Below are 24,099 nucleotides of genomic sequence, written 5' to 3'. Positions count from 1 at the left end.
CATATTCTAGATTTGCATTCAAGACAAGGTCGTTTTTATTGATCTGTTGTCAGTGTCAGTAGAGTAGGACTAGGCTACCATCGTATTAAAAAATATTCTGCTAATGTCTCCTTTCATATAAAGTGTAGTAGAATTGCATCAAATGTTTATCAAAGGCCACATTTTTCCTGTGCAAAGGAAAGAAATCTCTCTGATATAGCCTATAAACCTCTGCCAGTATGCGCTTATTAATAACCAAAATGATCGTTTCCAATCTGCTCATCACATGAGGAATAGTAGGCTTACATTAGTCTGCAAATGCGATGATCGAGGCATGCAGTCATTTGTTATAAAGGTGCCATTTTATGGTGAAAGATTTGCTCGACATATGCTAATAGCTAGACTACAATCTAGCTAGCTAATTTAGTGTTAACACCTGTTTAGCATAACAGATAAACTTAACTCGAAATCGATCAGACTTGACTTACCAGTTATGAAATGATCATAGCAGACCCTGTACTGACAGCTGTCTGGGTTCAGGTCTTGACAGGCAAAAAGGTTTACTTGCTTTTCTGACAGTTCTCGAGGTTTCTCTCATTGGTGTCATCAATGGTGTTTCATGATTGCGGGGAATTTGAAAACATATCCACAGAAAATGACCTTGGTGATGAATCAACTAGTTTTAGACACTGTTATCATGCAGTTTGGGGCAGAAACTCGTCTGTTGTTGAAAGAAGAAGTAATGCAGTGGTCTTCCAACATGGCCGCCAGGCGGTGTCGTACGTCAACTGCAAGCCCTCTATACCCCTATATCACACAGACTCACAAACTGAAAACATAACATGTGTAGGCTACAATTTGGCTACACAGAGGACTCAAATATCACTTTCATTTTTATCCCCTATAGCTTTAGAATCACAGCAACGTTGGTTCCTGTTTCAGTCACTTCTTTGGCTATGTTCGCTTGGGTCAACCAAAAGCAGCCTAATAATTGGTTGACAAATAGTGCATCCCACAATGCCGGTAATGGCTGCATGGGACAGTTTGTGAGAAGCAACTACAGCAACTTGAAGGCGACTTAATAAAAAACTGCATTACCTTTGCTTACAAGGTTTTTGTGAAGTTCATGCAGTTGACGTGTAGGTGCAGGTTTTATCCCCATAATGCAACACACTGTATCTGCTCGAAGGTGCCCATTGTCCACTTTAAAATGGAGATAGCCCTCAATGGTGCTGGCCATGCTGTCACATAAGCATGGAAAAACAGGAGATGAGCTCTCTGGTACATCTCCGGGCGGCAGGTAGCCTAGCGGTTAAGAAAGTTGGGCCAGTAACCGAAAGGTTGCTGGTACGAATCTCTGCGGTGACTAGTTGAAAAATATGTTGATGGGCAATGCACTTAACCCTAATTGCTCCTGTAAGTCACTCTGGATATGAACTCAAATGTAAATGTTTGGTTTTTCTCCACTCACCAGCAGTTCTGTACAAATTTTCTTCAACGTAAAGCTGTATTACTGCACTTATCTTGATTTAAATACGCAGAGACTGGGACAAGAGACGCAAGACATATTGCTTTTCTTTTAACGCAATCCTTCTCTGCAGTACAGGCTTTCAAGCACAGGAATTATGTACAGTTCATATCACCCTGCATCCCCTGTGGGCCATGGTCAAAAGTAGTGCACTATAAAGGTAATACCGTGCCATTTAGGATGGAGCCCATGTGCTGCTACTACAGTGACTTAGATGAACACTCGAGTGCCAGACCCGACACTGCAAATGAAAAACATGTTGTATGTGCTCTGCTTCAAAATTATACTACCCATCCTGTTCCATGTAATGAAAATACATATTTACCAGCAAAATCCATCTCTTTTTTGTTGTTAAGAACCTATTTATTCTGGTTCTATGAGAGCTGCTATATCACAGGTGTCAAGGAAGCACCGGGATATTTTATTAAAACATGATTAGCTTGTCTGGATAATAAGACGCTGACAGCATTGACCCACTACCAAGCGCATAGCCCAAGGTAATGTAAAATGATAGTACCCATCCCCTTTCATGTAATGATAAATATTTACTGGCAAAACCCCTCACACTTAAAAAAAAAGACTATTTATTCAGGTTCTATGAGAGCTGCTATATCACAGGTGTCAAAGGTGTACCGGGTTCTTTTATTCAAACATAATTAGCTTGTCTGGAGTAGAAGACGCTGACAGCGTTGGATCAGCGGTGGATTAATCATCAATCAACTTCTGATCCGTGTATGATGGGGTAAAGCCTCAGCAAGTAACTTCATTAGGTTGGATCCTAGAGCCCAACAGATGTAGTGATAGCTATGCACCTCACACCTGTGAGTGAAAAGCCCAGTTTTAGATTGGATTTCTGCGCTGTGTTTTTCAATGAGGAGCCAGACCAACTATCAGTGTGTAAATTAGGAGGGAAGTCCTTGGCTGAAATTGATTATACTGCTCACCCCACACTCACTTAACTCACACACACACACAAAGATCTCCCCTTGGAAGAACAAACTAACTATATTAATTAAACAGGCAGAATCACAGCTATAGCTTTCCCCTCAATGCACTCACTGTAACTGGGACACAAATATGAACTGGATGATGTGGAGAAGCAGGAATTCCACAAACTGTCACATGCCATGGCACTACTAGGATGTGGGTATTCAGTAGATATTTACAGGAATGTCATGAAGACTTTTAATCCACGAGCCTGATGTTGAGGATATACAGTAAGCCTCTGGTTCATCACCACATTCAAGTTCCAAATGACACAAATGTTATTTAGATACAATTTCCAGTATTGTACCTCCAGGCATCCCACCTTCAACAAAGCAGATACGTTGATTAGTACGTGAAAGCATTGTCATCCATATGTTATATTTAAGCAGTAAGGCACAGGGGGGGCGGGGTACATGGCTGAGGGCTGTTCTTAGGTACAGCGCTCAGCCGTGGTATATTGGCCATATACCACAAACCCCAGAGGTGCATTATTGCTATTATAAACTGGTTACCAACGTAATTAGAACAATAAGAAATACATGTTTTGTCATACACGTGATATGCGGTACGATATACCACGGCTGTCAGCCAATCAGCATTCAGGGCTCGAACCACCCAGTTTTTATAATGCAGTACCACCCACTTTGACTCTAACCGTAACCCTGCTCCTGCAGAATGAACATGGCTCCTACCTCTGGCTATGAGGAGGATGTTGGGAGCCGGACCACACATCACGTCATGTACCCAGAGAGCGCCATAGATCTGGACAACACCACCAGTCTTCTGCTCATCCCCTTCAAGACTCTGGACTTGCAGTGGATCACCAGTGCCTTGACTACAGGCTCCATCAAACAGTGAGTGATCAATGACCACGCACCACACAGTCACTACACGTTCATCAAGTTCACCTAAGAAAGTGTAGTAAGTGCACCTTAGCAAACCTTCAATACGAACTGTAGTTAATGCCTGTGGAATTGTTTGTAATGAATGGAAAGATGAAACCGCAAACAATGTTCTCATCCCCGTGGGGTCTGGTATCCTTTATGCTGTGTAAACAGTCTTTGTAAAAGTGCACCCGGTGCCTCCTTCAGGGCTGTTTGTCATAACCACAAGTATCCACATGTTGGCACATACTGATATAGACCTCTTCCAGCGCCACAAGGTCGATGTTCTCAAGCTCTGTGTTAGACAATTATTACACCTGAATCATCTCAATTAATCATCTCATTATTACCACAAGTTAAGCTTCTAAGCATGTCGATTCTTAGCGTGTGGATATGTAACACTCTCCTTCAACTGGGTCATAAATATGGCTTCAGCTGGAACGCTTTTGCCAGTTACATCCTTATGGTGATGTTCCTGTGTTAATGATCGAATGACTGCTGAGGATGAGTGGGATGTTAGGAGGAAGAGGAAAGGGAGGAGGAGAATGAGGAGGTTGTGGAAGTGCTTAGCTGGCCTGGCCCATTTTTTGCCCAGTGGGCTTATCTAACTTGGGTTTTCTCCACAAAATCATCATTATCTTTGTAATAACGGGGGCCTCAAGTAAGAACTGGGCCAGTGTGGGGGCCTCGAGGGGAAAAAATTGACTGGTTTGGGGATCTCAAAGAAAAAAATGGGCCAGTGTGTTAGAAATGCCATGGCCGATTTCTGGTCCCAGTCCAGCCCTGAGGATCAGGGTTGAACTGTAGCCTAATAATGTTATGGGTCAAATGGTCAAGAATTCTTAGCGCTCTAGTTATATCACAGCACAGCTTGAATCCAGATGAAGGCAGCATAGCTGTCGAAACTTTGATATATATTGCACTTATTTAATCTGACCTAGACTGTGCAGCTTTTCTTTTCATACAGTCTACCCTACCGGTGGTGAATAGCATACCTGTAGTACAAATCAAATCATTCCCAAATCAATATTGATTATATGACCTCACACCCAGCACATCATAATAGCGTATGACCCTTGACCTTGATGGGAAACAAGCCTCTGCTGTATGCATCTGTATCTGTCACTGTGATCATCTGTAAAAACATAAATAATGTGACAATTACTTGGTTTGCAAACTGTTACTATACCAACACAAACATAAAAAAACAAGTATCAAAACAGTAACCTAAACAGTAACCAAAACAGTATCAGTATCACAAATACACTGTGAACTGTAACATACATTTTCTAACCTGAAATCGGGTTTCTTTTCCAGACGTGACAACCTTTTACTGAACGTATTACCGGTATAGGATACTAGTTTGTCGTGAGGAGCTCATAGTCAGTATGGCTAATGTTAGCCAATGCTGATAGCCAACCGGATGGCCACCACAAAGTAAACAAAGATGGCGGCACCTCTGTCAGAAATAAGGTGAATTTGATCAACGATGGTGGTTTAAACTGACAGTACCAAAGATTCTTTGGTTTCCCCTTTTATCTGTGATAATACTTTGATATTTCTCATATTATGTCTTCTTTTGCTTCTTGCAGAACATACATTCCTGTCCAGTCCAGGATTAAGGCAAACAGGAACAGGGTGAGTGAACCCTTGGCCTCTTCAGAAATGGCGCCCTATAGTAGAGTATTACTTTTGACCAAAGCCCTATGGGTTGATCTGCTTTAGTTTACCTGGAGACAATATAATGCGGATTTTGAAGAGCTAGTGATTGGTTGGTTGGTTCATTGATTGATAACGTTCAAGATTTAAATTCTTTTCACTTCTCACAAGGTCAAAGCTGTTGTTATGTTTTGCAGGTGTTGATATACAGCCCGACCTTCTTTAAATATGTCTATGACGCATGGCTGGAGAGTCATGGCCGGTATCCCTCCACTGGCTTCCTCAGCCTATTGTTTTCCATTCATATCTGTGATAAGGTGAGCCCACCCACTTTCTTTTGTGTCTGTCCGATAAAGTTCTGTACATTATGAGAGTGTTCTGTGACTGCAAAGCATGCATTGGGTTTGCACTGAGGTTTTACAGAGTTTAAAGCCGGAAAAAGTGTCCCAAGTGTCCAAAAAATGAAACCGCTGATGGAAATGAAGTAACCCTTTGCGTCTGTGAAATAGCCACACGCTGTGCAGCACTGTGTTATCTACCCGCCACTGCTCTACAAACAAACGTTTTGAGTGGGAAAGAGGGGCAGAGCGCCGAGTGTTATGCATATTATCTGCATCTACACGGGAGGTGTGAAATGCAGGCAATTACCACGTGCCATGTGCTACAGTCTTAGAAAAAAATGTGTTCTCTAGAACCTTAAAGAGGTTGACTCTAGAAAAACAGCAATCTCCACAGTTGCCCCAAGTGATGCAGACGGCATCCCAATGTCCTATAGTTGTCCTATAGTTGTTACATAGTTGTTACATATAGCTCAACCGAGTCATTTAGAAGAGAAGAAAAAGAAATCCTAGTAACTGTATAAGGATGTTTTTCTAGTAACTGTGTAAGGACGTTTTTCTAGTAACTGTATCAGGACGTTTTTCTAGTAACTGTATAAGGACGTTTTTCTAGTAACTGTATCAGGACGTTTTTCTAGTAACTGCATACTGTCATCTAGAGTTAAAGCATCATCAATAGGCATGTTTTGTAAGTTTCACGAAAATAATCTGCAAATGGAGAAATTAGCTCTACAAAGTCAACTGTATGTGTCAGAGTACCAGAACATCCTATCAAAGTCAACTGTATGTGTCAGAGTACCAGAACATCCTAACAAAGTCAACTGTATGTGTCAGAGTACCAGAACATCTTATCAAAGTCAACTGTATGTGTCAAAGTACCAGAACATCCTATCAAAGTCAACTGTATTTGTCAGAGTACCAGAACATCCTATCAAAGTCAACTGTATGTGTCAGAGTACCAGAACATCCTATCAAAGTCAACTGTATGTGTCAGAGTACCAGAACATCCTATCAAAGTCAACTGTATGTGTCAGAGTACCAGAACATCCTATCAAAGTCAACTGTATGTGTCAGAGTACCAGAACATCCTATCAACGCATCAATCAGTACAGCAACATTCCACCTCATCAGTTCTGTGGCACATGGCATTAGGCCAAAGCAAATAAGTACATGACTATAAGTCACATAGAAGAGTTTGGCACCAAATCCGGGGCGGACGAGTATCTCTGTATAATGGTGTGTTGTATCATTTAGGTGAGTGTGTACGGGTTCGGAGCGGATCAGTACGGGAACTGGCACCACTACTGGGAAGAGAATCACCAGGGAGGAGCATTCCGCCACACCGGGGTGCATGATGCTGACTATGAGTATAACGTTACCCTGCTTCTGGCTGACAAACACAAGATCAAGATTTTCAAAGGCTTCTGATGTCTGGAGATGTCACTGGCCTGAGACCATCAAGCCCCTTGAATGAAATTCTGTCGACTCAGAGGTTAACCACTGGGCATAAACTGGTTGAATCAACATTGTTTCAACGTAATTTGTCAACGTATTGTGACGTGGAATCTGTGTAAAATTCATTGGATTTGCAAAAAGTAATCAACTGTTGTTTTGAGGGTGAAATTTCAACCACAGGATTTTGTCATCATTGTAACCAATTTTCAACATAGACAAAGCTTGTATAAAATATGTTGAATTTGTACCTTTTGAAACAATGTCAGATCTTCAATGTTATATCCACTATCAGGAAAAGAAACTATAGCTGGGCAGCACCTCCTTCTGGAGAATTCTACAGCTATCTATAGCTATCCCTTTGGTCCATCCTGGGTTTTAACCCAGCCCAGCCCTGCTTAGCTTTGATATGTCACTAACAACCACCCCCCCCCCCCCCCCCCCCAAAAAAAAAGCATTTTGTGAACTAACACGCACAATTTACTTTGTTCCCTCTTACTAGCTCTGACTTTGCTGATAGCTACTTCATTGAGGATAAATGTACTTACTATGACTGTGATATGAGGTTGTCCCACCTAGCTATCTTAAGATGAACGCACTAACTGTAAGTCGCTCTGGATAACAGTGTCTGCTAAATGACTAAAATCTAAACATGTACGAGCTAAATAGATTCACTTTTGCTATCGGAAGTCATTCCAAGGGGTAGGTTTAACAAAGCAAATGAAATGTAACCATACTTTATCAATCATATACCATCAATGATGCTATTTAGGCCTGTATAGTCATCAACAGCTATTGTTTCAATTCAACCCAGGATTCAACTAAAAATAGACGACACATATAGGCATAGGGTTTAAAGCGTTGGTTGATTTTAATTGTAATCTAAAAGTTAATAATGTACGGTATATGTTGGATTCATGTCTCCATCTTAACCAAAAATCTAAGTTAAAGAATAGGACTAAATCCAACTTTATTTAAATTCCATTTACAGTTTGATTTGGTTTTGTCCTATTCTTTAAGTTAGATTTTTGGTCGAGTTGGAGAAGTGAATCCAACATCTTAATTACTATTAGATTTTTTGTACTTTTTGGGGGGGTATTTCTTTCTCATTCGATCTTGTCTCATCGCTGCAACTCCCCAACGGTCTCAAGATGCGAAGTTCGAGTCATGCGTCCTCCGAAACATGACCCGCCAAACAGCGCTTCATAACACCCGGTCGCTTAACCCGGAAGCCAGCCGCATCCATGTGTTGGAGGAAACACTGTTCAACTGACGACCGAGGTCAGCCTGCAAGTTCCCGGCCCGCCACAAGGAGTCGCTAGAGCCAGATGAGCCAAGTAAAGCCCCCCCCCGGCCAAACCCTCCCTTAACCCGGACGACGCTGGGCCAATTATGTGCCGCCCTATGGGACTCCCAATCATGGTCGGTTGTGATACAGTCTGGGATCGAACCCAGGTCTGTAGTGAAGCCTCTAGCACTGCGATGCAGTGCCTCAGACAGCATAACAATTATTAATGGAATTAAAGCCCGACTAAGTCAGTGGGACATATTAAACTATTCAAGCAGTAGATTAATCTCCTGGTTAAATGCTGGTTATTTGTTGTGTTATCAACCAAACACAATTCAATGTTACTTTTGTAATACCGTAGCCTAAAGGTAAGGCTAACTTACAGACTAATGTAACAGTATTTATTCAAATGGGTAACACATCCATGGCCACATGTTGACGCTAATGTAACTATAAATGTCTTATCAATTAAAGAGTGCATGTTCAAGATCACAGGTCTGTGGAGATCTTCACAATTTTTATAATAAAGGTCTATAATAAACGGCATTGATCACTTGCACCATGTACTTTTAATGTAATATATTCTCAACTGCAATCCATGTAATTTGGTTGTGCTATTTGAAGAAGAACAGGGATAACACATTAAGTTGTATAAATAAACAAAATATCTGACATTGTATTCCCATTTGTTGTGCTATTAAATGGTCTGCGGTGCAGTGATACACATTTACAGTGCCTTCAGAAAGTATTCACCCTTGACTTTTTCCACATTTTGTTGTTACAGCCTGAATTTAAAATTACTTATATTTTGTGTCACTGATCTACACACAATACCCCATAACGGCAAAGTGGAATTATGTTTTTAGAAATGTATAAAAAATGAAAAGCTGAAATGTCTTGAGTCAATAAGTAATCAACTCCTTTGTTGTGGCAAGGCTAAATAAGTTCAGGAGTAAAAATGTGCTTAACAAGTCACATAAGTTGCATGGACTATCACTGTGTGCAATAATGGTGTTTAATATGAATGTTTTGGCCCGCAGCTGATTTTATTTGCCCCCCACAAGTAAATAAAAAATAATTTAATTTTCTTTTAATTTTCGAAATCTGTTTGAAAGTTTTCACACACATAATAGAGATATGTGATCGTATACAAATGGAAGCAAGGTTTGAATTTATTATGTTTTAGTCAAATATATCCGTTTGGGCTTCTTACGGCCAATTTGCAGTTTCCAAATTATTTGTAATTATGTTCAGGCCCCCTGACCATGCGCTCCAGAAACATTGTCCTGCAGCTGAATGTAGTTGATGATCCCTGCTGTACAGAATACACGTATTCAAACACAGGCATCCTGTTAGCAATAAAGCACTAAAGTAATACTGCAAAAAATGTGTCAAGGAAGTACATTTTTCTGTCCTCAATACAAAGCATAATGTTTGGGAAAATCTAATACAGTACATCACTGAGTACCACTCTTCATATTTTCAAGCATGGTGGTGCCCGCATCATGTTATGGGTATGCTTTCATCGGCAAGGACTTCAGAGTTTTTTAGGAAAAAAGAAAATAAATAGAGCTAAGCACAGGCAAAGTCCTAGAGGAAAACCTGGTTCAGTCTGCTTTCCAACAGACACTGGGAGACAAATCTACCTTTCAGCAGGACAATAACCTAAAACGCAAGGCCAAATATACACTGGAGTTACTTACCAAGAAAACATTGAATTTTCCTGAGTGGCCTAGTTAGTTTTGACCTAAATCGTCTTGAAAATCTATGGCAACACTTAAATGGCTGTCCAGCAATGATCAACAACCAACTTGACAGAGCTTGAAGAATTGTTTTAAGAATAATGGGCAAATATTGTACACTCCAGGTTTGCAACAACCTTAGAGACTTACCCAGAAAGACTCACAGCTGTAATCGCTGCCAAAGGTTATTCAAACATGTATTGACTCACGGGGTTGAAAATTATATAATGAAAATATATTCGTGAATTATTTTCCATTAATAAATAAAACTATTAGACTTATTAGATTTTCTTCCACTTTGACATTACAGAGTATTATGTATAGGTCGTTTACAAATTAAATTACAATTAAATAAATTTTAATCCCACTTCGTAACACAAGAAAATGTGGAAATAGTCAAGGGGTGTGAATACTTTCTGAAAGCACTGTAGGTGACCACTCAACCAAAAACCAGACATAGTTTTTCAATTGGAATTTGGTTGTGCTTTTAGATGGTTGAAAGCATAATGATAACACATTCAACAAAGTTTCTGAGAGAGAGTGAATTTAGGTTGTAATCTCATTGAGCAACATCTCAACCATATATTACCCAATTTTCCACATTTAAATGTTGTGATGTGGGTATGGTTTTGATGCAGAGCTGATGCTGGTGGACTCATACAGATGACTGAAACAAAACAACTTCGAATTCACAGTTAGCCACCTCATGATTTATATATAGAAGTAAACCCAGAAAACAGAAGTGTGTTTTTCCAATGAAGTGACCTTCTGTAATGTGTTGATCCAAAACCAAAACGTGACTTCTCCCCTTCCCTTTGCCCCTTCCACCCTCACCCCACCACCTCCCTGAGACCACAGACACCTGTCTGGGAAGTCAGGTCCAATGATCATGAGGATGAGAGAGGTCTCTAGCTCGTTGCCTCACTGCAGCCCTGGCCGAAGCAAACTTCTCCAGATGGCTGCTGGTGGGAGCGTCTGTCATCTCTGTATTGAGCTACCCTTCTAAAGTATATACAGTATTCCCATCTTAGTTGGCTACCGGGTGTGGCCGTCCTATGAGGGAATAATGTGCAACAACCACTATCAGACTGCTTTATTATCAACGTATCTTTGCTGCTCAAAGAACCAATGTCTGGTGGATCTTACAGTGTGTCATTCTACAAAGTAGAAGGACTAAACGACTGACTAATGACAATGTGTCCATTTTAAATGAATTGCCTTATCCATGATTTTCATAATACTAGTTAAACAGGTCCAAAGTGCCTTTGATATTCTTGAGAGGAATCAGTGCAATATTCTTTGATAAATAATTTAACATGTACAGTATTACAAGTTGCTGCTCATCAAGGCTCTGCAATAACTCATGACCAAATACAGTATGTTTTATTACAGGTTTTTCAGATGTTAGGCACTCAAAATACAGCTCTACTAGTTGGACTCTGATACAGAGAGATGCATCAGACCTTTAACGATGATGGGAAACTGTAGTGACCTAGCACTGAGGGGAATATTTGTTTGAAGTTTATTAAATGTGATATCATTAAAGACAGTCAGATTCAGAACCACTCAACCTTTTCTTTTACATGGGGTGCTTGAATCTTATGTTATTGCACTCATTCATACATTTTAAATACACTTTAGATTTCTTTCTCTTGTTTATTTTCATTTAACCTTTTAGCTGACAAAGAAAATTCTCACAGGAGAAATGACATGGTAAGATAATTGATATTCCTGCATTATTGTATTTATAGTATCATGAGATAAGCTGAAGGATGCATTTGTGATTTATTTTTTTGGGACATTATGACTTTTAACAGTATTTCTGTGTTATGTGCCTTGAGACAACTCCTCCAGTCAATGGATATTTTTATTGCTCCAAAGTCCCCCCCCCCCCCCCCCCCCCCCCCATAAATGGTTTTGAGCCGTGGGAAAGATCTCAATTGCATACTCCTCACGTCCTCTCTTCTTGTTTCCTTCTCAAAACCCATTGGATAAGGACCTCTGGCTTTCTCCTCCAATGGATTTTGAGAAGAGATGCAGAGAGAGGACATGAGGAGTATGCAATTGAGATCTTTCCATCATTTACTTTGCAAGTTTTGAGACCATGTAACATGTTTCATTTTAATAAAGATGTGTTTGTTTAAAAAAGGAGACCAGGAGTATAATTATTGATGGTCAATGAATTTAATATCAGTGATGATAACATGCTCCATGTTTTTTTAAACATATACACACACACACACACACACACACACACACACACACACACACACACACACACACACACACACACACACAGGTCATGTAAAAGTACATTAGAGAACACTGTCACCTAGTGGATAATGGATAAACTGTTTTATTTGCCAATGGTTCTGCTTTACAAGGTCATAATGAGAAAACCATCTTTGTTCTCCTGAGTCTCTATGTATGGATACATACATTAGGCTACAAATTATAATGTAGGACTACATTATAGGAATAAACAAACTTACTAAATGACCTAGCTAGAATCGTAAGTGTCCTCTGACTCTCTCCCCCTCCACATGACCTCATGTTCCATGAAAATTTGCATATTTAGTCAAACCAATTAGGATATTCTGACTAATTAGGCCTGCTTATTCAAGTGGCCTTGCTATTGAAAATGTAATGCATAAATCCTGTAGCTGACGCAGAAGCACCACTACCTGGTGCACATGACGAACAACCAGGAAGTTTCCAGTGGTGAATAGGATGATGTATCTCTTGGAAGCTAGGGGTGTGATGAGCGTAGCACAGAGTGGGTTCAGTAGAGGAAGGTCTGCCATGAAGGCCCTGGTGACAGTTAGTACAGAGATAGTACAGAGATAGTACAGAGATAGTACAGAGATAGCCAAAAAGGTGATGAGTGTTGTGTATTTTGACATTGAGAAAGTTTACAATACCATTTGGAGGGAAGGGTTGTTGATCAAGTTGAGTGCATTGGGCATTGGGGGACATCTGCATAACTGGATCATGGACTTCCTGTTCGATCGAGTCATGTTGGGGTCAGAATTGTCAATGGGGTGGAAGAGAAGTGGGAATGTGAAATATGTGATGAGGAAGAAGCTGTAGGAGTTGTGGAAGATGTGTCTCTAGCATGGGGGTTTAGGATGTCTGTGGCCAAGTCCTGCTTTATGGTGTATTCTAGGAGGAAGGTTAAAGATGTTAGGCTGCAAATATACGGTCAGGATATAGGTAGGGTGTCTGAGTTTAAGTATTTAGGTATGTAGTTTGATGAGAGGATTACATCGCAGAGACATGTTGAGCATATTAAGTGTAGTAAGGTGATTGGTGGTCAGATAGACAAACACTGTTGTATATGTACCACGCATTGATCAGGTCATTCTTGGATTATGGGTGCTTTGTATATGGATCGGAAGCCAAAACTCTGGGATAGGATACATTCAACGGTCCTGAGAGTGTGTGCGGGAGAGATATGATTGCTCAATGGCAAAGACGGTAGCACGGAAGCGGGGCATTGTAGAGGAAATGGCGGCGTGTAGTGCGGAGGAAATGGAGAAAAAGTTTGAAGAAACAGCTGTGCTGGAATGCGAACAATACGGATGTTAGTTCTGATCAAGGACCGGAATGGTCGGTAGTGAAAAGACATAGGAAGAAGAGAGATCATGATACAGTAAGCAGTGGAGTGTCTAGTAAAGAAATCATGAAGAGAGTCAAGGTAGGAAGCAAGAGTAATGATGTGTTGGAGTGGAAAGTGGTGATTGTATTTGATGAGACCACAGGGCCTCACTTACACCCTGTCAGACTAACTAATGTCGTAGAGAAAGAGGTAGGTGAAGTGAAATTAGCTTGGCTCATTGGAAATGGTAGATTGTTAATATTATGTGGCAGCCAGGCTCAACAAGAGAAGATTTTTTAAATGCAAAACCTTAATGGGAAGAAGATTAAAAGCCATGTCCCTGGTGCTTATGCTAGATTGAGGGGAGTCCCACGGTGGTCCCAATATCTATGTCCACAGATGAAGAAAATGTGAAGGGAGGCAGAGTGATTTAGGGCAAAAGGTTGATCAGTAGGAAAGAGGGTCAAAGTAGTGAAAGCCTATCAGTGATGCTGAGGTTTGAGAACGTCTTGCCGGGAAAAGTACAGATAGGATTCCTTAGTTTCAATGTTAGAGAATTTGTCCCATATGCACTGTGGTGTTTTAAATGACAAAGAATGGGACATGTAGCTGCTCAGTGTAAAATAAAGAAAAGATGTGCCAAGTGTGGAGGGGCACATGATTACGGTGAATGTGAAAGCAATGTGAAGGTTAAGTGCTGTAATTATGGGGGAGAACATAAGTGCAGCATTTGTTGGATGCCAGGTACAGAGAGATGCTAGAGGCTCAGAGATGCGGGATCAGTCATGATGTATCGAATGCAGAGGCCATAAAACAGATTGGTAGAACGACAGTGTGGACTGATGGATCTTACATGGATGTACCTGTAGTGAGTGGACCTACTGTCGGGGCTGGTGCTTCTGATGGTCCTGGCATGGTTGAGGTCGGTTCAGAAATCTTGTGCTCATGAATGTGCGGTGTCAAAGGACTTTGATAATGAATGAAGTTGACTTCATAGCTTTTATTGGTAAGGTTATCAATACGACTCGGGTTGTGGAAAGCAGAAATGCCAAGTTGAAGGTTATTGTGGAGACGGCAAAATGGCGGCATGCACTTAAACCATTGTTTGCGGACCACCATGACATCATAGAAGAAGAAGATGTTGTTAGATATTCAGGTCCCGCTGGGCCGCAGGGAAGTCAAGTCCTTGATCCGGGCAAAAGGGCTCAATCTTTGGCAAAGGGAGTGGGATACTAGTAGTAAGGGGAGGCAATTTTATCGTGTGCTCCAGTTATTAAAGGAAGATGTGGGGTGTATGGGATGTAGAAGAGGAAGTTGGGTGGAGTAGACTACGGGTTGGGAACACAGGTTTGAATGCCCCGTTGTGGATGGTATGGAGACATGAAACAGGTCTGTGTGATGAGTGTTTAGAGGAGGAAATGTGGGAGCATGTGTTGATATTTTGTGAACTGTATGATGTAGATAGGGAGAGATTGTGTGAAAGGGTTAGAGAGGTTGGATGGGGTTTGGGTGGTGTATTGGGGGGGGGGGGGGGGGGGGTGTTGTCAAGCCTCTTTCAACTTCTTCGAGGAACAGGAAAAATGAAGAGAATTGAATGTATGTAGGCTGTGTCTGGCTTCGCACTCCAGTACAGTAGGTGGCAGTGTATGCACCTTAAGTTGAATGCGACCTGCCAACGCAATCCCAAAGATGAAGAAATCGCCAATGAAGCCATTTTTGTGCGTCGTGATCTGAGAATGCTCGTATTCCAGGTACGTTTTTCCTTTAAACTGCGAATAAAGGTGTTTCAAAGCTTTTTTCACCCGACAACTAAGGGCGAATTCATATTTATACCCAGCGAGAGTTATTATTCCTTTATTGTGTCATTTGCTCTCAGTGCTACTTGCGATGTTGTGCGTCTGGATAGTTTCAGTTTCTATTTCTTCGAAAATGAGTGACGTTACTAATGTACATAAAATCCACCACTTGCTATTATATTCAGCGACTTATTTGTTTTATTTTTATTTAAGTCAACTTAACTCCTGACTTTTGTAGCCAAGTAGGATACATTTTGTGATCAATGCACATTACACAATCAATACACACCTGGCTGTAGGTGTGTTCATACTAGGCCCTGTCTGTGCTGGCTATGATACTTTTGGTTATGCAGTGTATGTACTGTATGTGGACACCTGCTCGTTGAACATCTCATTCCAAAATTATGGGCATTAATATGGAGTGTGTCCCCCCCCCCTTTGCTGTTATAACAGCCTCCAGTCTTCTGGAAAGGCTTTCCACTAGATGTTGGAACATTGCTACGGGGACTTGCTTCCATTCAGCCACAAGAGCATTAGTGGGCGATTAGGCCTGGCTCCCGTCGGCATTCCAATTCATCCCAAAGGTGTTCGATGGGGTTGAGGTCAGGTCTCTGCAGGCTAGTCAAGTTCGTTCACGCCGATCTTGACAAACCATTTCTGTATGGACCTTGCCTTGCACGGGGGGCATTTTCATGCTGAAACAGGAAAGGGCCTTCTCCAAACTGTTGTAACAAAGTTGGAAGCAAAGAATTGTCTAGAATGTCATTGATGCTGTTGTGTTAAGATTTCCCTTCGCTGGAACTAAGGAGCCTGAACCATGAAAAACAGCCCCAGACCATTATTCCTCCTCCACCAAACTTTACAGTTGGCACTATGATTTGGTGCAGGTAGCGTTCTCCTGGCATCTGCCATACCCAGAATTGTCGGACTGCCAAATGGTGACGCGTGATTCATCACTCCAGAGAACACGTTTCCACTGCGCCAGAGTCCAATGGCGGCGAGCTTTACTTTACTGACTTTATTGTCCCCGTGGGAAAATTGTTGCGGTATCATGTACATGTTTAAAGTAGCCTTTAGGGCCTTCCGAGTGGCGCAGTGGTCTAAGACACTGCATCTCAGTGCTAGAGGTGTTACTTACTTGCTGTGGTGATAATCCTTCTCAGCATATTTTTCTGGGTGATGCCAAACCAACAAACAATACAAAAAGTTTAAATATTCTCAATGAAAGATTTGTAAAACAGTCAGTATTGTACAATCAACAAAAGATCCCAGCATTTTGATAAAGTACAGTCTCTTCCGAAGCGTATTGTAGATCAGGTCTACATTTACTCCACTGAAGCTTATTGTCCAAGAGGACACCCAGATATTTGTATTACACCACTCCAGCTGATGCTTGGCATTGTGCATGATGATCTTAGGCTTGTGTGCTGCTGCTCGGCCATGGAAAGCCATTTCATGAAGCTCCCTGACGAACAGTTATTGTGCTGATGTTGCTTCCAGAGGCCGTTTCGAACTCGCTGATGAGTGTTGCAACCGAGGACAGACTATTTTTTACACTCTACGCGATTCAGCACTCGAGGATCCTGTTCTGTGAGCTTGTATGGCCTACCACTTCGCGGCTGAGCCGTTTTTGCTCCTAGATGTTTCCACCTCACAATAACAACACTTACCAATTGACCGGGGCAGCTCTAGCAAGGCAGAAATTTGATGAACTGACATGTTGGAAAGGTGGCATCCTATGATGGTGCCACGTTAAGTCACTGAGCTCTTCAGTAAGGCCATTCTACTGCCAATGGTTGTTTATGGAGATTGCATGACTGTGTGCTCAATTTTATACACCTGTCGGCAACGGGTGTGGCTGAAATAGCGGAATCCATTAATTTGAAGGTGTGTCCACATACTTTTGTAGGTGTGTGTGTGTGCTTACACATTGTACTTTGCAAGTCAATCAATCCCATTGATTATTCCTGTGCCTGTATGTCAGGATGTCTGCTGAAAGCCAAGAGAACCGGACAGTGGAGGTGCTGGGAGTACCAGAGGAGGTGGAGGAGGAGCTGCTGTATTTGTACTTTGAGAACAAGCGTCGTTCTGGGGGAGGTAATCTGGTGTCTGTGGCGCTGGAAGGGAGCCGGGCCTTACTGCTGTTTGAAGAGGCGGAGGGTAAGAATGCATTCAGTCGGTGTAATTATTGTGATCTGATAATGTTTAAGGCCAATAAGTTTCACTTTATGAACCTACACATAATCAGATTTCCTTTCTTTATCTGGATCCACAGAAGTCTGATGTCTTAGCAACAGCTAGTCTTCCTGTGGTCCACAAATTCATGATAATATTGTTCCAAAAAACTATTCATCCATGGCATGCTAATTATGTCTGTGTTTGATTGACAGTTGCATCAAGGGTCCTGTCTAAAAGAGCACATGTCCTGAGCAATGCTGAGCTGACCGTGAGGAAGCCTGGGTGTAAGGATCCACGGAGGCTGCTGCTGCGGGGGATTAACCCATCCAGCTGTCAAGAGCTGGTGGAGCTGTATGTAGAGAACATGATGGGGATGGACATGGACGACTACACTCTGCACCCTTCACCTGGCAGGGACCTGGTCCTAGTACACTTCCATCAGGCCTTCAATAAAGGTTTGGGGTTTTCCTATTAAGTTGAACCCCCTGGAGTCGATTTCCGCAGCCCTGTGGAAATCTAATTAGCATAAATGTATCCCCATAAAAATCTGTCAGTTTAAGCTAGAGTTTTTTTGTTTTGCATTGGATGAACCTCAATCCACCTCATCCACCGATGTCGCACTTCCACATCTGTGGTTAAAGGTGACAGAGCTAGAGCGGCGTTTGTTAGACCATGAGACCAATGTTCCATCTAAGCTGCGCAGGCGCGCAGCTCCCCGGAACTGCCATGCAGAAGAAATATCCGCCCGTGCAGAGAAGCACTAAACTTTCTAGAGTTTTCCCCCTTAGTTAACACTATAAACGTTTCCCTTTACTGTGTCAATTGTGAACGAATTAACGCAATTTAATTATCCACTTTCAATGTAACATATCGACACAAAACAAACTATGCAAGAGATTTTGTAGGCAGAACGCATCTGAGTAGGATTGTATTGACACGCACGACTCAGCCTGTACTCTATACAGACAGGTGTGACATAACTAATCAGAACTGCAGTAGGCCTATATGCAAATAAACCATTGCCATATATGGATCTGTGCCATTCACTTTGAACTGGACTGTGTTTACAGCATGCGTAGACGCGCTTGTTTTGAGATCAAAGCGAGAGTTGCATGTAGCCATGTGCAGGTTCGGTCCTTGCCGTTCTGTCGCCATAGGCGAGACCAAACAAATAGCATAAGACAACCATGAAAATTGGTCTTCTCACAATTCTCTGTAGCGTCCGAACCGTTTGACCTACAAACTATTATGACCCCTCTCGAACACAAGAGGGACTTGTCTGAAGTCGGTACTGCTGATCTGCCAACTTCTGTCTATAGTGTTTGAACATTTTGGGCTACATGTCGGTTGTGTTGCTATCGGATGCCCACAGTCCTTACAAGACTCATCTGAAGGTCCCCCGCATACCAGTTCAAACATTTTACGGAAGTATACTGAACAAAAATATAAATGCAGCTAGGGCTCAGCGGTATACCATATTTTACTATATACCGGTATTGATGCAAAGACCGGTTTGAGTTTTTACTTTACCTTCCATAATGGAATTTCAAGGTTTGTTTTGTTAAATGTGATACACAACTCCGGCGCTTATAATGTACGTTTTCTATAGTTTACTTCTGTCATCTCTCCCTTCTGCTGCTGCTTAATGCTGCTAATCACACCAAGCCATGCCCCTCCCTGTTACTCAAGGAGAAAGTAGTTGCTCGACCACAGAGTCACAAGCACACCTCATTCAGGGGAGTTGAGCCCCCCCCCCCTTTTGGATAAAAGTTAAGTATCATCACAACTAAACCATAGATTTTAAGTCATTGAGGACGGCTCATGATTTGGGAAACAATATAATTACAAATATATTGTATGGCTATGCTTTTGCATACAATATAGTTAATTTGTGAATTCTTCCTTATTTTGCATGCACAGACTTCCAGAAGCTTTGCTCAAAGATCTCTAAGAAGCCTCTGGATGGAGCGCAGATCGTTCTGGAACAGATCGATCAAACTGACTCCATCCTAATTGAGAACCTGCACCCCAGCATCACAGCAGACATGCTTAATCTGTACCTGGAGAGCCAACGGGGCGGGCGCGGTGAAGTTAAGGAGGTCACCATGATGTCAGAGGGGGTTGCCAGGGTCTCCTTCCTGGACTTTGACTGTACGTTTTGAAAAAATGTTATGTACTGTATCTCTACCGAATGTTTGTTTGGATGTAAGTTAAGGACGTCATCCGTAAGGGCTTCATCTGTTTGTGTACAAGCAATTCCATTTTAGCTGTTGTATCTGTTTTAAAGTAATTATGTTAGATGTTGTAACTACCAGTCAAAAGTTTTAGAACACCTACTCTTTCAATGGTTTTTCTTTATTTTTAATATTTTCTACATTGTAGAATAATAGTGAAGACATCACCACTATGAAATGACACATAAGGAATCATGTAGTGACCAAAAACATGTGCAACAAATCAAAATATATCTGAGATTCTTCAAATAGCCACCCTATGCCTTGATGACAGCTTTGCACTCTTGGCATTCTCTCAACCAGCTTCATGAGGTAGTCACCTGGAATGCATTTCAATTAATGCATTCCATTTCAGACGCAGAGTAGGTGAACGGATGATCTCCGCATGTGTAGTTCCCCCTGCATTCTGCAGCGATACACCATCCCATCTAGTTTGCGCTTTGTGGGACTATTGTTTGTTTTTCAATTGGACAATGACCCAACACACCTCCAGGCTGTGTAAGGGCTATTTTACCGAAAGGAGAGTGATGAAGTGCTGCATCAGATGATCTGGCCCCCACATTCCCCTGACCTCAAACAAATTGAGATAGTTTGGGATGAGTCGTACCGCAGAGTGAAGGAAAAGCAGCCAACAAGTGCTCAGCATATGTGGGAACTCCTTCAAGACTGTTGGAAAAGCATTCCAGGTGAAGCTGGTTGAGAGAATGCCAAGAGTGTGCACAGCTTTCATCAAGGGAAAGGGTGGCAATTTTTTTATTTAACCTTTATTTAACCAGGTAGGCAAGTTGAGAACAAGTTCTCATTTACAACTGTGACCTGGCCAAGATAAAACAAAGCAGTTCGACACATAACAACACAGAGTTACACATGGAGTAAAACAAACATACAGTCAATAATACAGTAGAAAAATAAGTATATACAATGTGAGCAAATGAGGTGAGATAAGGGTGGTAAAGGCAATAAATAGGCCATGGTGGTGAAGTAAATACAATATAGCAATTAAAACACTGAAATGGTAGATTTGACAGTAGATGAGTGTGCAAAGTAGAAATACTAGGGTGCAAAGGAGCTAAATAAATAAATACAGTAGGGGAAGAGGAAGTTGTTTTGGCTATTTATAGCTATGTACAGGTGCAGTGATCTGTGAGCTGCTCTATTTGAAGAATATCAAATATATTTTGATTTAACTCTTTGGGTTACGACATGATTCCATATGTGTTATTTCATAGTTTTGATGTCTTCACTATTATTCTACAATGTAGAAAGTAGTAAAAATAAAGAAAAACCCTTGAATCAGTAGGTGTTCTAAAACTTTTGACTGGTAGTGTATGTCAATGCAACATAAAAGCATAAAGCTGAGGTATAAAGCATGCGAATTCTATGCAGCTGTTGAATGTATTTTATTCCCTTCCTTGTTATTGCATCTAACAGCAGTGGAACGTGTCCTTAAACAATCACATAAACTGGAGGAGACAGATCTGACGGTCAGGCCTTACTTCTCCTTCCTCCAATCAGAGGACAGCTCCTCCTCACCTCTGACCTCTCCCCTGACCTCTGTGAATGGAACATCAGATAGTAGCACAACGAACACACAGCAGACAGACAATGGTGGTCAATCACAGACTGATTCTCTCCCTGCAGACATAACCAATGACCGTTCTCAGTCCTCCCACAAGGCTATCTCTGAGCTTCTGGTCCCCCCTGTGTCCCAGGCAGCAGCTGCCCAGGAAGGCATGGATGACCTAATTTCGACCCCAGAGCCCATGTCTAGCCACATTTCCGTCCCAGACCCGGTGAAACTCACCCTGCTCCAGGCCAGTCCCCTGCCCCAGAGCCTCCAGCTGGCCCACCAAGGCTGTAGCGTCCAGATCAGGGAGGACGGGGTCCACATGGCCGGGCCTGACCGGCTAGTGCTGGAGCAGTTGAAGAACGCTGTGTTGGAGTTCCTTGGGGGCGTGGCCCAGGCTCATCTCACCTTTGACCCAGAAAAGGCACACTTCCTGGCCAAACAGGAAGTGAAGGACAGGCTGCTGCAGACGTTGAAAGAAAATGGGTTGCCGTCCATGTACACCGTGTCGGACTGTGTCGTCATGGTAACGTCTCTGTCTCCCAGCTTGGTGAGCCAGGCATGTAGTATGTTGAAGACTCTGCTGTCTGACTTCAGTATCCCTGTGGACAGAGCGAATGAGTGTATGCTGTACGCCCAGGAGTGGACTGGCTTCCTCCAGTCTCTGGGTCTCTGCTCTGCTAAGGTGTCAGAAAGAGGACAGATAGATGTCCTGACTCTGAGAGGGTTGGAGGAGGAGAAGCAGGCTAAGATAGTGGAGTTCCTCAGTACACCCATTGAAACGGAGGCTATCATCTCTATGGAGCCAGGCATGTTGAAGTACATCCAGACCCACCATCATCAGCTACTGGCTGATATGAACCAGGTGTCAATCTTCCCTCTGGACGCACATGGCGTCTGTGGACTCAGAGTAGGTGTTTTACTTTTTAGAATAATCATAAAAGCATGCATTGCATTATATAAATTCAACACAGTATATGCTGTAATTCTCTCATACCCTTTTCACACTCCCGAGTCACACTGAACTATACTGGTTACACATGCTGGAGAGGACAATGTGAAAAGAAAATCTCAGCCAGTATAGTACGGCTAAAATGTGCATGCTATCGTGAAAAGGGTGTCGGATGTCTTGGTGAATGGTCTTATAAACTTTCCACTTCCTTTAATCATCCATGTGACTGTGATTGGTAGATCCAAGGCAATGCTGCGGCATGTCAAATGGCCGATGAGGTTCTGAGGGGCGTGGTGTTGTCCACCGAGACCAGAACCATCACGGTGAAACAGACGGGCGTGGCGCGATTCCTCATCCAGGAGGGGGACGGGACCAGCATCCTCAGGGAGATGCAGACTAAGTTCCAGGTCTACATCAGCATGGAGAAGGTGCACTGGGAACCCCTGGACAATGAGGTAGTTGGCTCAATGATAAAGACATTAATATAGACTGTATCATTACTAATTAACTAGCAAATGTGGTAGCCAAATTACAATCTACACATAGACAGGGATTTGTTTTCTGTGCCATGGATTTCTTCCTCTACATTTGATAGATTCTTTAAAGGTTTGATGTATAAGTATGGTTAAAGACATGCTCTGGAACTTTAGTAACTAAGTATTTTTTTAAACCTCTGGCTTTGAGCTAGATGTGTAGTTGATACATGCATAATCTACACTGGACAAAAATATGAACACAACATGCAACAATTTCTATGATATTTGACAGATTTATATGAACTGTAACTCCGTAATTTAAAAAAATTCATCAGGCCCTTGTGTATGGATTTCACATGACTGGGAATACAGATATGCATCTGTTGGACATGCAGTGCGACACATCTCCTTCGCATAGAGTTGATCAGGCTGTTGATCGTGGCCTGTGGAATGTTGTCCCACTTCTCTTCAATGGATGTACGAAGTTGCTGGATATTGGCGGGAACTGGAACACGCTGTCGTACACGTCGATCCAGAGCATCCCAAACATGCTCAATGGGGTACATGTCTGGTGAGTATGCAGGCAATGGAAGAACTGGGACATTTTCAGCTTCCAGGAATTGTGTACAAATCCTTACAACATGGGTGCTGTGCATTATTATGCTGAAACATGAGGTGACGGCGGCGGATGAATGGCACAACAATGGATCTCAGGATCTTGTCACGGTATCTCTGTGCATTGAAATTGCCATCGCTAAAATGCAATTGTGTTCGTTGTCTGTAGCTTATGCCTGCCCATGCCATAACCCCACCACCACCATGGGGCACCCTGTTCACAACGTTGACATCAGTAAACCATTCGCCCACACGACGCCATGCACGCTGTCTGCCATCTGCCCGGTACAGTTGAACTGGGTATTAATCAACGAAGAGCACACTTCTTCAGTGCGCCAGTGGCCATCGAAGGTGAGCATTTGCCCACTGAAGTCGGTTACGACGCCGAGCTGCAGTCAGGTTACTAAGAGGGAAGTAAACACATTTTTGAGAAATAAGCTGTTTGTGAGTATGGAACATTTCTGGGATCTTTTTTTTTCAGCTCATGAAACATGGGACCAACACTTTACAGGTTGCTTTTATATTTTTGTTCATTGCATGAACAGAGTTAGTGTCTTACCTCAGTTAGCCACGAAATCCCTACTTTGAAAGGGCCTGTTTTTCCAGAAACTGCTGAGTAATTTTCCCCCATACGGGCCAGCCCCCTAGCAATTCGAGTCCTAGCCAATGAGCTTCAGTCCCTTGTCATTTTGAGTGACAAATAGCAAGATGCACAGAGAGCAATAACGTGGTGCATATATGACATACTAAACCATTTTTGGGGACCAATTTTGCATCATGAGTGCTACTTTGGGAACTACTGGCTAAAAAGTATACAAAAGTACTG

At 42.2% G+C, this 24,099-nt stretch overlaps 2 protein-coding genes across 2 annotated transcripts in view; both read left to right on the top strand.

Annotated features, from left to right (window-relative positions):
* The window catches only part of LOC129820005 (CMP-N-acetylneuraminate-beta-galactosamide-alpha-2,3-sialyltransferase 1-like), a 37,765-nt gene extending 28,971 nt beyond the window's left edge, over window positions 1-8,794 (top strand). Inside the window, exons 4-7 of the mRNA XM_055876789.1 lie at window positions 3,169-3,348; window positions 4,971-5,016; window positions 5,235-5,354; window positions 6,630-8,794. Of these exons, the coding sequence (XP_055732764.1) occupies window positions 3,169-3,348; window positions 4,971-5,016; window positions 5,235-5,354; window positions 6,630-6,803 (520 nt within the window). The 3' untranslated portion in view covers window positions 6,804-8,794. The remainder of the gene's footprint in view (window positions 1-3,168; window positions 3,349-4,970; window positions 5,017-5,234; window positions 5,355-6,629) is intronic.
* A 6,332-nt stretch (window positions 8,795-15,126) lies between these two features.
* The window catches only part of LOC129820004 (protein mono-ADP-ribosyltransferase PARP10-like), a 16,606-nt gene continuing 7,633 nt past the window's right edge, over window positions 15,127-24,099 (top strand). The window contains exons 1-6 of the mRNA XM_055876788.1: window positions 15,127-15,206; window positions 17,236-17,411; window positions 17,642-17,884; window positions 19,350-19,580; window positions 21,095-22,140; window positions 22,422-22,637. Coding sequence (XP_055732763.1) covers window positions 17,237-17,411; window positions 17,642-17,884; window positions 19,350-19,580; window positions 21,095-22,140; window positions 22,422-22,637 — 1,911 coding nt within the window. The 5' untranslated portion in view covers window positions 15,127-15,206; window position 17,236. The remainder of the gene's footprint in view (window positions 15,207-17,235; window positions 17,412-17,641; window positions 17,885-19,349; window positions 19,581-21,094; window positions 22,141-22,421; window positions 22,638-24,099) is intronic.

The sequence above is a fragment of the Salvelinus fontinalis genome, chromosome 22 (assembly GCF_029448725.1).
Source record: "Salvelinus fontinalis isolate EN_2023a chromosome 22, ASM2944872v1, whole genome shotgun sequence".
In the NCBI taxonomy this organism is placed as follows: Eukaryota; Metazoa; Chordata; class Actinopteri; order Salmoniformes; family Salmonidae; genus Salvelinus; species Salvelinus fontinalis.
Note: the sequence above shows the minus strand (reverse complement) of the source record. Positions and strands in the feature narration are given on the sequence as shown.